The sequence below is a fragment of the Urocitellus parryii genome, chromosome 2 (genome assembly GCF_045843805.1).
Source record: "Urocitellus parryii isolate mUroPar1 chromosome 2, mUroPar1.hap1, whole genome shotgun sequence".
Taxonomy (NCBI): domain Eukaryota; kingdom Metazoa; phylum Chordata; class Mammalia; order Rodentia; family Sciuridae; genus Urocitellus; species Urocitellus parryii.
Genome location: NC_135532.1, coordinates 173,055,342 through 173,069,866, shown reverse-complemented (window position 1 = coordinate 173,069,866; position 14,525 = coordinate 173,055,342). Strand labels below are relative to the sequence as shown.

At 37.1% G+C, this 14,525-nt stretch overlaps 1 protein-coding gene across 1 annotated transcript in view; it reads right to left on the bottom strand.

Annotated features, from left to right (window-relative positions):
• The window catches only part of Drc9 (dynein regulatory complex subunit 9), a 41,533-nt gene that overhangs the window by 16,657 nt on the left and 10,351 nt on the right, over positions 1 to 14,525 (bottom strand). Inside the window, exon 6 of the mRNA XM_026395594.1 lies at positions 8,214 to 8,295. Coding sequence (XP_026251379.1) covers positions 8,214 to 8,295 — 82 coding nt within the window. The remainder of the gene's footprint in view (positions 1 to 8,213; positions 8,296 to 14,525) is intronic.

Sequence of the window (14,525 nt, the reverse complement as noted above, 5' to 3'; positions counted from 1 at the left end):
TCAGTATTTTATATTGTTTTATAAACTGTAGGATTATAATAAATTATTTGACCTCTCTAAGCCTATTTTCTCATCTGTAAAATCCTACTTAGGGCCTGGCATAACTTAGATGTTCTGCAAATGTATATTAAATGAATTTTAACAGCTCTCTCTTCAGGCTCATGTTTTTTTCTTATTCTTCTATTTTATCCCTTTCCCTCCCTTCTATTTCCAAATTGTATGGCAGTCAATAATGAGGTTTGAATCTCTAGGAAGATTCATGTTAAAGTGAAAATAAGGTGATTTCATTTCTTCATCAACAGGAGTCTTTTTACCTATTTAATCCCTTGGCTTTTTTCCACGTCTAGCTTACACATCACTTAAAGACATAAATCCTCTTCCAGAAAAGCTAAGCCCACATAACTAACTATAGTTTTGTTTTTCACAGAACCTAATAATGTTGGACAGTTAGGTGTTCATTAAATAATGTCCCTATAAAAACTATACTTTCAAAACTCAAAAGCATGTTTGGATCAGTTTTGTTTTGTTTTTGTTGTTGTTGTCTTTTTTTTTTTTTTTTGGTGCTGGGGATCGAACCCAGGGCCTTGTGCGTGCAAGGCAAGCACTGTACCAACTGAGCTATATCCCCAGCCCCTGGTCAGTTTTTTAATCAAATTAAATATTAAATATTTCAAAGTAACAATAGGAAAATTAGAAAAGCAGAGTTAAAACTCTAGGAGCTTCTGCCTATGACAAACAGAAGATATTACATTATGTAACTTTTAAGTTCATACAACATTGGCTATGCCAAACCAAAAGCATCTGGTTTTAATGCTATTGCCTTGGACCTCTGTTTACTGACTTCCTTTCTATATTGCTGGTTTGCACAAATATTTTTATGGCCCTCCATGGTGATAATGTGGAAACACACAGTAAGATATAAAATACTACCCAGCTAGTGAGTATGACTTGATCATGATTTTATACTAATGGCACTGAAGTGCCATTCCATTTCTCATTTTTCCCACTATGCAAGAAGAGCCAGCCAAGAAGCAATGGGTTACAGCTGAGTTTTGAGTTGTATAAATTCTTTTAAGGGCTAGGGATGTAGTTTAGTGGTAGAGTGCTTGTCTAGCATGCAGGAGGCCCTGGGTTTGATCCTTAGTACCACCTAAATAAATAAATTCCTTTTAAGATTTTCACTAAGAAAAGATTTGCCTTCATTACAACTTGTAGCTCTGACTGTCCATGGAGTCTGGAGCTTTCCCCATGATCAAGGTCCATGGACTGATGCAGCATATTTGCGGGTTTTCATGGCAGACCAAACTTTAATTACAAATCCAAATTCCAAATTCCAAAATTCCTTCAGACCTGGTCTTCTGGACTTGTTATTTGAATTCAGAGAAACATGACTTAGTAATGGAAAGAAGTAGTCAACCAATTAGAGTTCATAAGGCTCTGATGGTTGCCATAATAATGTGAGCCAAAGGCTTTTAATAGTCTGTTTTCATAATTGAACATAAAGTAGAAAAGAGAGCACTGATTCCTGGAATTTGGGACTCTATTATGTGAAGAAGTTGGAATTTTCTCTTGTGTTGGATAGCAAAAGGGAAATGGGGATAAGGCCTATTAAAGTGATAAAAGCTATACAAAAATACAATTCTATATTAAAATCTATTAACTGAGCTAAAATAGTCTCTCATTCTGAGATGCGAAGGAAACAATCAAATCCAAGCTTCTAAAGTTTCAGGCTCCAGTTCTACTGGCTATTTTCATTTCCATTTCAACTAGTCCCTTTCCCAAGGGAATACCAATACCAATGTCCTTTTACCTTGCTATTATGGTTTGGATGTGAGGTGTCCCCCAAAAGCTCCATGTGTGAGACAATGCAAAAAGGTTCAGAGGAGAAATGATTGGGTTATGAGAGCCTCAACCCAATCAGTGAATTAATCCTTGATAGGGATTAACTGTTTAGTAACTGAAGGTAATAGAGTGTGGCTGGAAGAGGTGGGAATTGGGGTGTGGCATTGAGGTATATATTTGTATCTGATGAGTGTCTCTCAATCTCTCTCTCTCTCTCTCTCTCTCTCTCTCTCTCTCTCTCTCCTTTCTGATCATCATGTGAGCTGCTTCCCTCTGCCACACTCTTCTGCCATGATGTTCAGCCTCACCTTGAGCCCCAAGGAATGGAGCCTGCTGTCTGTGGATTGAGACCTCTGAAACTACGAGCACCCAAATAAACTGTTCCTCCTCTTCAATTGTTCTGGTTGGGTCTTATAGTTACTGCAGTGAAACAGCTGATTAAAACACTTGCTTTCTGTAATAAAACCTCTATACACCTTGTTGCCTTGACTAATCTCCTCTGAGTAAACTCCTTAAATGGGATGCCTAAAACTGTGCACAATGTTGTAGATGTCTAATCACAACAGAGGGTAAGGGAACATTCAGTGCCACTAACTGCAGTAATTAAAAAGAGAAAGCATTCCAAGTACTTTTCACAATATTTTGTGGTAATATACTGTCATATTTGTTAAGACTGATGACAAGCCATTAAAAGCACCACTGTGAAAGAAGACTCTAAAACGTCTAGAAAAAACAGAGGAAGCATGCACTTTTTAAAATTACTGTTACCATAACAGTAGGTAGTGGGTCCTAACCTCAAGTCACTGTTTTGTTTTGGGTTTTTTGTTTGTTTGTTTTTGTACCAGAGACTGAATCCAGAGCTGTTTAACCACTGAGCCACATTCCCTGCTCTTTTTATTTAGAGACAGGGTCTCACGAAGTTCTTAGGAGCTCACTAAGTTGCTGAGGCTGGCTTTGACCTTGTGAACCTCCTGCCTCAGCCTCCGGAGCCACGGGGATTATAGGAAGGCACCACCACCCTTGGCTAATTCAGTGCTCTAATAATCAACTGGGTTTTGAATTCTGATGTCCATTGCTTATCATTTTTCAGCTTGAAGCTACAAATTTAGTTATATGTTTCTTTAATTTCTTTAATCCATTTTAAAGCCTAGAGATGATCACAATTATCTCAATCTACTCTCTCTGGTATTCATTCTATATCTGGCCAAAAGAAAAGAGGAAAAGGAGGTAAGTCATCAAACAGTAAGTGTTTGCAATGTATAGTAAATTAAATATATATAACATTCATAGATTAAGGGAGTGTGGTAAAGGGAGAGTAAGAAATGAAACTATATGGGTAAAAGTTTTTACACTTTATGTGAAGGGATAATAATAATACAAAATGTATAGGTAAAAATCCAATAAATAAATTAAAATAGAGCTGAGTGTGGTGATGCACACCTATAACCACAGAAGGCTGAGGCAGGAGACTCACAAGTTCCAGGACAGCATAGACAACATAGTGAGATCCCACTGCAAAATAAAATTTCAAAAAGGGCTAAAGCTGTAGCTCACTGGTTGAATGCTTGCCTAGCAGGCCTAAGCCCCTGAGTTCAACATCTGGGACTACAAAAAATAATAACTAAAATAAATATCTAAAAAAAATCCAATAAACCAAAATAAGTCAGGAAAAGAAGAACAGCAGAGGGGACAACAGATAAAAGACATATATCTTGGCTGAGGGTATAGCTGAGTGGTAGTGTACTTGCTTAGCATGCAAGAGACCCTAGGATCAGGTCCCCAGCATCACACACACACACACACACACACACATACATACAGACCATATATCCAACAACTATATCAATAATTCCACTAATGGACCAAAACACTTGACTAAAAGGCAGAAGTTGTTAGAATAAAAGCAAGATCCAGTGTGGAGAGCAGCGATCTAAATCATGGCCTATGTGACTCTTGTGGCTATGTTTGTGCTGGGAGCTGCCTGTGCGAAGGTACAGGTCAAGATGCCCCAGTTGCTATGGTAACACCAGCAAAGGGTAGCTACATGCAAGGCCAGGCCTTAAATTCAGCACCTTCTCCCATGGATAGAGGATGATGAGTAAAACAAAATGACCCTAATGTCTTGCCAGTCCTGTGTCCTTCAGATTGCTTGCTTTGCTGAAACTTTCCCACAAATAACCTTTTAATAATGAAACATATAAGCTAGCTAGCTCTGGAAACAGTCAAGCCTCACCAGGACTTGGCTACCCACCTGGCCCCAGCTTTTTCTTCCTATGTGTGTCTATCTATCTTTTTTTTTCATCTCTTCATCACCCCTCTGGTTACTGAATGAACCACCTAGGCATAAGGCCTCAGCAACCCAGTTATATGCTCTCTATAAGAGATGTACTTTGAATATAAAGACAGTTTAAAAGTTAATGAATGAGAGCCAAGTGGTGGCTGTAATCCCAGCTACTCACAAGGATGAGAAAGTTCTAGACCAAAAAGACAAAGTTCTAGGCCAGCCAGAACAAATTAGGGTGACCCTGTCTCAAAATAAAGAAAGGTGATAGCATGCTTGCCTAGCATGCACAAGGCTCTAGGTTCAATCCCTTGTACTGTGAACAACAACAACAGAAAGTTAATGAGTGAGTTGAAAAAAATATACTATAAAAACAGTAAGAGCCGAATGCAGTGGCATATGCCTATAATCCCAGCAACTCAAGAGGCTGAAGCAGGAGGATCACAAGTTCAAAGCAGCCTCAGCAACTTAGTAAGGACCTAAACAACTTAGTGAGACCCTGTTTCAAAAAAAAAATAAAAAGGGTTAGGGATGTAGTCCATTGGTTAAGCACCCTGGGCTCAATCCCTGGTACCAAAAAAACAAAACAAAAAAAGAAAAAGAAAAACTAGTAAGTTTAGAAGAAAGGAGTGTCATATTTGATTATAAAATAGAATTTAAGACAAAAAGTATTACCATACATAAAGAGGAATGTTTTATTATGAGAGCCAATTCACCAAGAAGACACAACAATAAATCCTTCAAACATGTCTTTCTGTTCCTTCAATCCTAAAACATTCTTCTTCTCTTCACCTGTATAACTTATTAATAATTTAATAATTTATAATTTCTATAGTGTGACCTTCCCCTGCTTACTGCCCTTAGTTAAAGCTCCTTCCTCTATGCATCCATAATATTTTGTACTTGATTCTAACACAGTGTACATGTAATTACTTTTTTCTAAGTCACTTTATGAATACAGAATATATGTTTAAAAAGTGTACAAAATAAGTGTACATCTCAATTATCATAAGGTTAAACTCCACAAAACAACTTCCCAGAATAAGAAACAGGACTGACATGAGCCCTCACCCCTGCCCTTTCTCAATCACTACCTTCTCCTTCTTCCCCCAAAGTACCAAACATCTTTAATTTTATGATTTTTTTTTATAATTTAAAATCTAACCATTTACCCCTAAAAGTTTTTTTTTTTCGCACTTTTTAAAAATGAAATAGACCATATGTCTTTTTCAGACCTGGACTAATTTGTTTCATATAAGGTTTATAATGTGGTAACTATAGATCACTTATTTTAACTTAAGTCTCATATTCCATTGTATGAATATGCCATAATGTACAATAACCATTTGGTTGTTTCCATTTGTAACTACCACAAAAAATTCTGTATTGATTGTTTCTGCACATGATTTTTCACACATACACATTCTATTGATGGGTCATAAGATATGCCTATCTTTTAACTTTAATAATAGGAAACTTTTCCAGCATAATAGTATCAACATAAATGCTCAGTTTTAGAATATTAGAATGCCCATCATTCCACATAGCCAGCATTTGGGATTATAAATTATTTGTCCTAATGAAAATAGAACTGTGTCCTCTTGTGGTTTCAATTTGCATTTCCCTAATGACAACTGAGGTTGAACACACTTTTATATGTTTATTAGACCCTTGGACATCCTCTTTTTGGAGTGCCCATTCACTCTTTGGCTTGTTTTTCCATTAGGTTATCTATCCCATTCTAATTAATTTGTAGGAGTTTTCCATATATTTTAGATTTAAGCACTTTCCTGATAATGTTTGATTATATAAATATTAAGTAAATGGTTATATACATACTTTATACCACATTGGAGCTTCCTCTCTCTCTCTCTCTCTCTCTCTCTCTCCCCCCTCTCTCTCTCCACCCCCTCTCACCTCATCTTCCCTTCTCTGTGTGGTGCTGGGGATCAAACCTAGGGTTCTACACATGCTAGGCAAGTGCTCTATCACTGAACCACATACCCCAAAACATTCTTTCCCTCTCTTTTGATGAACAAAAATTTTTAATTTTTTTTAGTTGTAATTGGACACAATACCTTTATTTTATTTATTAATTTTTATGTGGAGCTGAGGATCGAACCCAGGCCCTCGCACATCGAGGCGAGCGCTCTGCTGCTGAGCCACAACCCTAGTCCAGAAGTTTTTAATTTTTAATGTAGCCAAATTTACCAACCTTTTTCCTTTACAATATGTACCACTGGTGGCCTGTTTAAGAAATCTTTCCCTATCCAAAGTCAAGATGGTAGTCTTCTACAATATCTAGAAATTTTATGCTTTAGCCTCTCACATTTAGATTTATACTGTAATGGTTAATTTGAATTGTCAATTTGATTGGATTAAGAGATGGTGAAGATAGGCTTCTGGATGTGTCAGTAAGGGTGTGTCTAGGAATGATTGCCATGTGGGATAGTGAACTGAAGTAGAGACCTAAGAGTAGACAGCACCATCCAATAGGATGGTGGTTCAAATAGAACAAAAGTTGGAAGAACAAGGAAGCAGCGGTAGATGCAAGTTCAATTCTTCTTGAATGGGTTTTCCTGATTGTGGCTGTTATTGTCTGAGGATATCAGACTCTAACTCCTTCACTCTTCTTTTTTTTTTTTTTTTAATATTTATTTTTTAGTTCTCGGCGGACACAACATCTTTGTTGGTATGTGGTGCTGAGGATCGAACCCGGGCCGCATGCATGCCAGGCGAGCGCACTACCGCTTGAGCCACATCCCCAGCCCTCCTTCACTCTTCTAAAGCGGACTCTGCCAGTGATTCTCCAGGGAGTTTCCAGAAGCCTTCAATCTAGGGCTAGGGTAGCATGGTTGATCCCTCTTGTTTTGAGGCTTCAGCCTCTTGGACTGCGCAGCTACTGGTTCTTCCAGCTCTCCAGCATACAGACGGCCATTGTGGACTATCCAGCTTTGGTGGTGTAAGCCAACCTAATAAGTCCCCCTTTTTTTGTAATCATACTTCCTGTTGATTCTGTTCCTCTAGAGAACCCTGACTAATACATATACTGATATGGAATTAATTTTTGTGTATGGTATCAGGTCAGAGGAAAGTCTAATTTATTCCCAGGTATGCAATTTCTTCAGCATTATTTATTAAAAATACTGTCTGTCACTGTACTGTTATACCCTCCTGTCACAAATCTGTCATGGTTTTCTTTATATTTTGTTCCATTGCTCTATTTGTAAATTCTTGCACTGATATATGCTAGGGTTTTTTGTTGTTGTTGTTGTTGTTGTTGTTCTTTTCAGTATATGTGCTGTTTTAACTAGTGCGGCTGTATAATACTTCTAAAAATTTTTTTAAAAAGTCCTTCTGCTTGTTCTTCAATACTGTTGACTATTTTTACTCCTTAGCATTACTTTTTTCTTTCTTTATTTTTTTTCACCCCCCTTGATACTGAGGATTGAACCCAGAGATGCTTTGCCACTGAGATACATCACCAGCCCTTTTATTTATTTATTTATTTATTGAGACAGGTTCTCACTAAGTATTTAGGTCCCCACTACCTTGCTGAGGCTGGTCTTGAACTTGTGACCCTCTTGCTTTAGCCTCCTGAGTTGCTGGGATTATAGGCATGTGTCAACATGCCCAACTCTGGCCTTAGCATATCTATATAAATTTTAGGATCACTTTATCAAGTTTCTAAAAAATAAGATGAAATAATATAAAACCCAGTCAGGATTATAATTGAGATTGAAAGAAATCTATAGATTGATTTGGGAAGAACTGATATCTTTTTAATGTTGAGTCTTCCAACCTATAAACATAAAGATTTTTGTTTCAATTAACAAGGGCACTGTGCCACTGAGATACATAGCCAGCCCTTTTTAATTTTTATTTTGAGAAAAGGTCTTGCTTAGTTGCTGAGACTGACCTTGAACTTGCAATCCTCCTGCCTTAACCTCCCAAGTTGCTGGGATTACAGATGTGTGCCACTACACCCAACTCCCAAGATATAATCTTTAAATTCCCTGAAAATTGCTTGACACCCTCTCAGATTTTGTATTTGCCAGGTAATTTTTGTATTTGTCCAGGTAATCCTTACCTGTACTTCAGCTTGCCGTTCTTTTTTGACATTAATCAGCTGTTTTTGAAGGGATTTTATCTGTTTTCTTCCTTTTTCCTCCCTAGAAGAAATAAGAACATTTGGGTTTAGGGCAGGGCTTCTCAAACTGTAGTATGTACAAGGATCAATAGGACATTAAAAGCAGAATCTGTAAGTTCCTCCAGAGAGTCTTACTCAGTAGTCCTGAGATGAGGCCTTGGAATTTGCATCCCTAAGGAGTCCAGGCAATGCTACTGGTGCTAGTCCATGGAGCACACTTCTTTTTTTAAAAAAATATTTTTTTAGTTGCCAATAGACTTTTTTTTTTTTTAATTTATATATGGTGTTGAGAGTCAAACCCAGTGCCTCACACATGCTAGACAAGTGCTCTCCACTGAGCTACAACCCTAGCCATGGAGCACACTTTTGTAACGTTTTTTAAAAAGACTATTTTTTTTTCATAAATTTGTAGATTTTCTGGCTTATCAGTGCTGTATTTAAAATAGTTTCTGCTGAAAAAAAATTAAAAAGAGGAGGAAAACGAAGAGACAATAGAGGATCTCTTCTATTCTGAATATTTTAATTATATATTCTTATCTCAAAATAACCTTAGGAGATAGTCTAACATTATTCCTATCTTTCCTGTGGTAGACACAAAAATGTACCTTGCAGACTTCCAACTATAGGGAGTTTATGTGATCAGGTCCCAGCTTTTTTTGGTTCCTAGGGTTGAACCCAGGGGTATTTAACCACTGAGCTCTGAAATTCTTCACTGTCTATATTCTAGAGTCACTTCCCATAGAAAGGTGCTAAACCAATTACTGAGTGTGGCAGGGATACCAGGGCAGGCCCTTTCCAGAGAGCCAGGACTTCTCTAATGATTGACTTTGCTCAAATACTCCTTGATGACCTTGCCAAACCACCTTTTGACAGCCCAGGGATCTTTCCCATGCAAATTTTCCTCTCCTTCTCTTGGGGTCAGTCTTGCATTAGATCTGAAGATTCCCCAATCACCATTTCTCTCACACAGGTGTTTCCCCTGATAATATCTTTGCTTGGATAATCCCATCCATCTTGACCTCTATTTCTCAGGTCACCTGAACTAACACACTTTCCATGGTCACAAAAACAGTAATTAGTAGACATGGTTTAAACTCAGTCCTGTTAAACACCAAACCTGAGAATATAACTACTTTGTGTGACTGATTCTCAGGTTGTCCTGAGAAACAGAATTCTGCTTCTTTCTAGAAATTCCAGTATTTAGGTTTCAAACAAACAAAATAACAAAACAATATAAAAATAAGAAGTCAGGCACAGTGCTGCATACCTGTAATCCCAGTGACTCAGGAGGATGAGACAGGAGGATTGCAAATTCAAGGTCAGCCTGAGAAATTTAGTGAGGCCCTAGTAACTTAGTGAGCTCAAAATAAAAAATAAAAGTTCTGGGGATGTAGCTCAAAGTAAAGTATCCCTGGATTCAATCCTCAGTATAAATAAATAAATAAATAAACAAAAGAATAAAAAAAAATTATCACTAAACTGCATCTAGGTAAATATTTTTATTCAAGATTTTTTTTGGGGGGATGGGTACTGGAAGAAAACCCAGGAGTGCTCTTCCGTTGAGCTATATCTCTATGCCTTTTTTTTTTTTTTTTGGTTCATGGGGTTGAACCCAGGGGTGTTTAACCACTGAGCCAACTCTTTTTTAATATGTTATTTAGAGACAGGGTCTTGCTGAGTTGCTTGGGGCCTTACTAAATTGCTGCTTTGAACTCTCATCCTCCTGGCTCAGCCTCCTGACCCATTGGGATTACAGGCATGTGCCACCACACCCAGCTCCCCATCCCCCCATTTTTTTTTTTTTGTAATTTTTTTTTAGTTGAACACAGACAAAATACCTTTGTTTTACTTATTATTTTATGTGGTATTGAGGATCAAACCCAGAGCCTCACTTTGAAAGGCAAACACTCTACCACTGAGCCACAACCCCAGCCCCTCCCCAGCCCTTTTTAGTAAAATTATTATATTTTATTTTGTGAGAGTGTTTTGCTTAAATGCCCAGGCCAGCCTTGACTTTACCATCTTCCTGCCTCAGACTCCTGGGTCACTGGGATTACAGGTATGCACCATGCACACAACTTTTATTCAAGAAATTTTAGAAAGCATATACCTAACTAGAGTCTTGAGATTGTCATTGTCAAAACAAACTGTATATTAGGTATTTCCCTCTTACAGATCAGAAGAAACACATATGAGATATGCATAATACTTTATCTCTACTATTAAATCAACCTCCCAAGGTCAGATTCCTTCATACATACAAATAAATGTCATTTATAGGAGGCTATAAAAGTAATATATGACCATTTTAGAAAACCTAGAAAATGAAAAAAGAAAAGAAAAATTATCCCTAACCCCATTATCTAGGGTAAACTCTGGTTAAAATTTTATGACATTCCTTGCAGTCAAGGTACACTATAAGTTTCGTCTTCCAGAACTGAGGCTATATTATTTATCCTATTTTTTCGCTTAGCGTAATTATGTGCACTTTCTCTTTTCAATTAATTGAACATGTGTATTTATTTCTGTTCCCCCTTGAAATAATACTGAAATAATAAGAAAGGAATAATAAATGATATAAACATACAAAGAGATCGTAAGAGAAAACAATGCAGATAAAAGAAAATTAACAAGATTATGGAAGATATAAAGCAAAAAAGAAAACAATGAAATATAAATGTGTACAGAATGAGAAATCAAGAAGAAAACTGAATTAAGCTGCAGACCTCAGGAAAGCTCAGCACATAGAGGCACGAGGCATCTTTGAAGGCAGGTAGAGCTTGAGTTCCTTCCCAAGTCCTTGTGGTCATAACTGCCTTTCTTCATCTTGAACATGATGTGGGGTTTTTTTGGTTTTTTGTTTGTTTGTTTGTTTGTTTTTTGCTAGTTTTTGCTTTGTCTCTTGCAAAGGTTGAACCAGAAATTTGGGCAGTGAATGCAGTAGGAGGTGGAGAAGAAGGTCATGCTCAAATGAGGGAAACAGCCAGGCATGGTGGCATGCTGGTGGATTCCAGCAGCTTTGAAGGCTGAGGCAGGAAGATTGAAAGCAACTAGAGATATGAAAAATTGTGCTCTATATGTGTAATATGAATTGTAATACATTCCACTGTCATATATAAATTTTAAAAATTAATAAAAAAAGAAGAAGAAATAAATAAGGGCTGGCGATACGGTTCAGTGGTTAGGCATCCCTAGGTTCAATCCCCAGTACTCAAAAGAAAAATAAATTAAAAATAAATAAAATTAGGGAAACAATAAAATTCTACTTACTGTATAGTGAGTTTCCCCAATCTCCTTCCCTGGCCAGCTCCCAAACACATGGTAGTCAGAGATCAAATACAGTGAATAACCATTACTTTTTCACTGCTTCTTGACCCACCAGGGGAAAAGATCTATAGATTCACCCAGCCCATTATATAAGGAATTACTGTTTACGTGTATAGAACATCCAATCAGCTTCTCAGTGCTTCACTCTTAAATACAAAGGGATCAAGTATTTAAAAAATTACTCTAACATTAAAGACACAGTCTAAAACAAACTTGAGGAGAAAAGCAATTTAGAGAAAAGACAGACAACACAAGGAAGACAAAACTTAAAAAAAAAAATAATAAGACAAGGAGCTGGGAGTTCGGTGGTAGGATGTTTGTCTTAGCATGCATGAGGCCCTGGGTTAATCCCCAGCAACAAAGGAAGCTATGAAAAAAATGAAAGACTTAAAGAGAATAAGAAAGAGTTCTTGAATTAGACGTTAGCATGAAATCTTTAAAAATTAAATAAAAGGATAGGAAAATCAAGTTAAGGAAATCTGAGATTAAATAAAACCTATACTGATGGTCAATGAACAAAAAGGATAAACTTATTTTACTTGTTTATTACCCAATCTGATATACTGTTATAGCAACACAAAATGGACTCAGATAAGGTCATAGGGCAACTCTCTGCTCAACTTTTCTGTAAATCTAAAATTGCTCTAACAATAAAGTCTAATAACTTAAAAGAAGCATTTCCTAAATACAACTTACTTAGTACTATCAAAGAACAAAATTTCAACAAATTTAGTTTAAAGATCTAATTAGTTTTCATTAGCAATTCATGAATTGGGCAGCATCCCATCTATGAAACAGAAAGGCATTCCAATGAGCTGAGCAGAGGAGGTAGGTTTTATTTATTCACTTAGCATTCGTTAGCATTTAATGAACCTCCAGAGCTCTGTGTGGCTTCAAGCCACCAGGACACAGGTACCCCCAACACCCTTAATCATCTCCTCAGTTCTTCTGTTGATGAATTTGGCCTTCACCATGTCAGGCTGCTTTGGGAATTTTCCCTTCCCCCAAAATGAGGTAGGTTTTAGGCAGAAAAGTACTGAAGAAGCAAAAACAGTGGGGGCGGGGGAAGCAGATTATCATTTAAAGTTACTTTTCTTACAGGGTTAAAGCAGAGGAAACTTTTTTTTATCATGCCAGCGCCTGTTCTTAAAACATAAAAATCCCCTCTAATTGGTTGCTGTGAATTTGCTAGTTTTTGGAAAATTGGACTGTTTTAAAATACAGTTTAATCATGTGGCATCTAGTGAAAGCACTCCATTCTGGTTTGGTATGATCTGTTGGGAGTAGTACAGGAACTCAGTCCTAATCAGCGACCTCCCATAAATTTTATTGGACTTAACAGTACCTACTTTATGCTCAGCTTCCTGACACAAGATAGGAACAGTCCTTGTGTGGATTTCCATTAATAAATGTTAAGTCTATAATAGCAGTTATTATTGTTATTAGGCAACTACTATGTGCTAGCAACTATCTTTTACATGTATTAATTAGTCTAGTGTTCATAATAACTCCAATATAGCTGGGGATGTAGATTGCTTACCATGTGTGAGGCCTTGGGTTCAATCTCTAGTACCACAAAACAAAACCAAAATAAAATGTAATAATTCTAGTGCAGAGTTTATTAGCAATATTAAGGAAAGAAAGAAAAGGGAAAACAATTCCACCTATCCAGACAAGATAACCACTTTTTTTATTCTAAATACAGTCGTCCCTTCATATCTGTGAGTTCCACATCCATGGATTCAACCAACCATGGACCAAACATATTTGAGGCCAGGTATGGTAGTATAGATCTATAATCCTAATAACTTGGGAGGCTGGGGCAGAAGGATCACAAGTTCAAGGCCAGCCTCAGCAATTTATTGAGACCTTGTGTCAAAATAAAAAATAAAAAGGTCTGGGGATGTAACTCAGTGGTAAAATGCCCCTGGGTTCAATCCTCAGTACCAAATGGGGGGTGCAATATTGAGTATGTACAAACTTTTTTTGTCTTTATTCCCTAAATAATATAATAACTAGGTATATAACATTTATTTTATATTAGTTCTAATAAGTAATTTAGAGATGATCAAAATACATGAGAGAATGTGCATTGGACAGTTTTGGTATGCACTTGGAGTCCTAGAAGCGAGCCCTTGTAGATACTGAGGTATATGGACTCAGAGAATTTTATTATACTCCCAAAGAACTTAAATGTGTTGATTCTCTTTTTCTTTTTTCTTTTTCTTTCTTTTTTTTTTTTTTTTTTGGAGACGGATGCTAGGAATTGAGCCAAAGGCATCAACACATGCTAAATATGTGCTCTACATATTACACCCCAGCCTTGTGTGGAATATTCTTAAAACATAAAAATCTTTGGTACAAGTTGAAAGTTTCTTTAAAAGAAAACTTCTTTTGGTATGCAATTTTTTGTTTGTTTTCTGGTGCTTGGGATAAAACCCACGGCTGTGCACATGTTAGTCAATTGCTCTATCATGGAGCTATACCATAGCCCCAGCATGAACTTGTTATTAATCAAAGATTTTTCACTGAACTCAGTCTCAGGCACAGTGCACACTCATTTACAGTGACACATATTTGTGATTTCAGTGGATCGGGAGGCTGAAACAAGAGAATTTCAAGTTTGAGGCCAGCCTGGGCAATTTAGTAAGACCCTGTCTGAAAATAAAAAGCAAGGGGCTGAAGATGTAGCTCAGTTGTAGAAACCCCTGGATTTAATAAAAATAAAGCGTTGAGAATGCAGTTCGGTGGTGGAGCACTCCCAGTTTCCATCACAAAAAAAAGAGAGAGAGAGAGAGAGAGAGAGAGAGAGAGAGAGAGAGAGAGAGAGAGAGAGACATATTACTATAGAAGGAAGAACAACCTTGATTTATCATAGATTCAGATAACTAAGGCCCGCAAGAAATCTGAGTTATTGACTCAGAT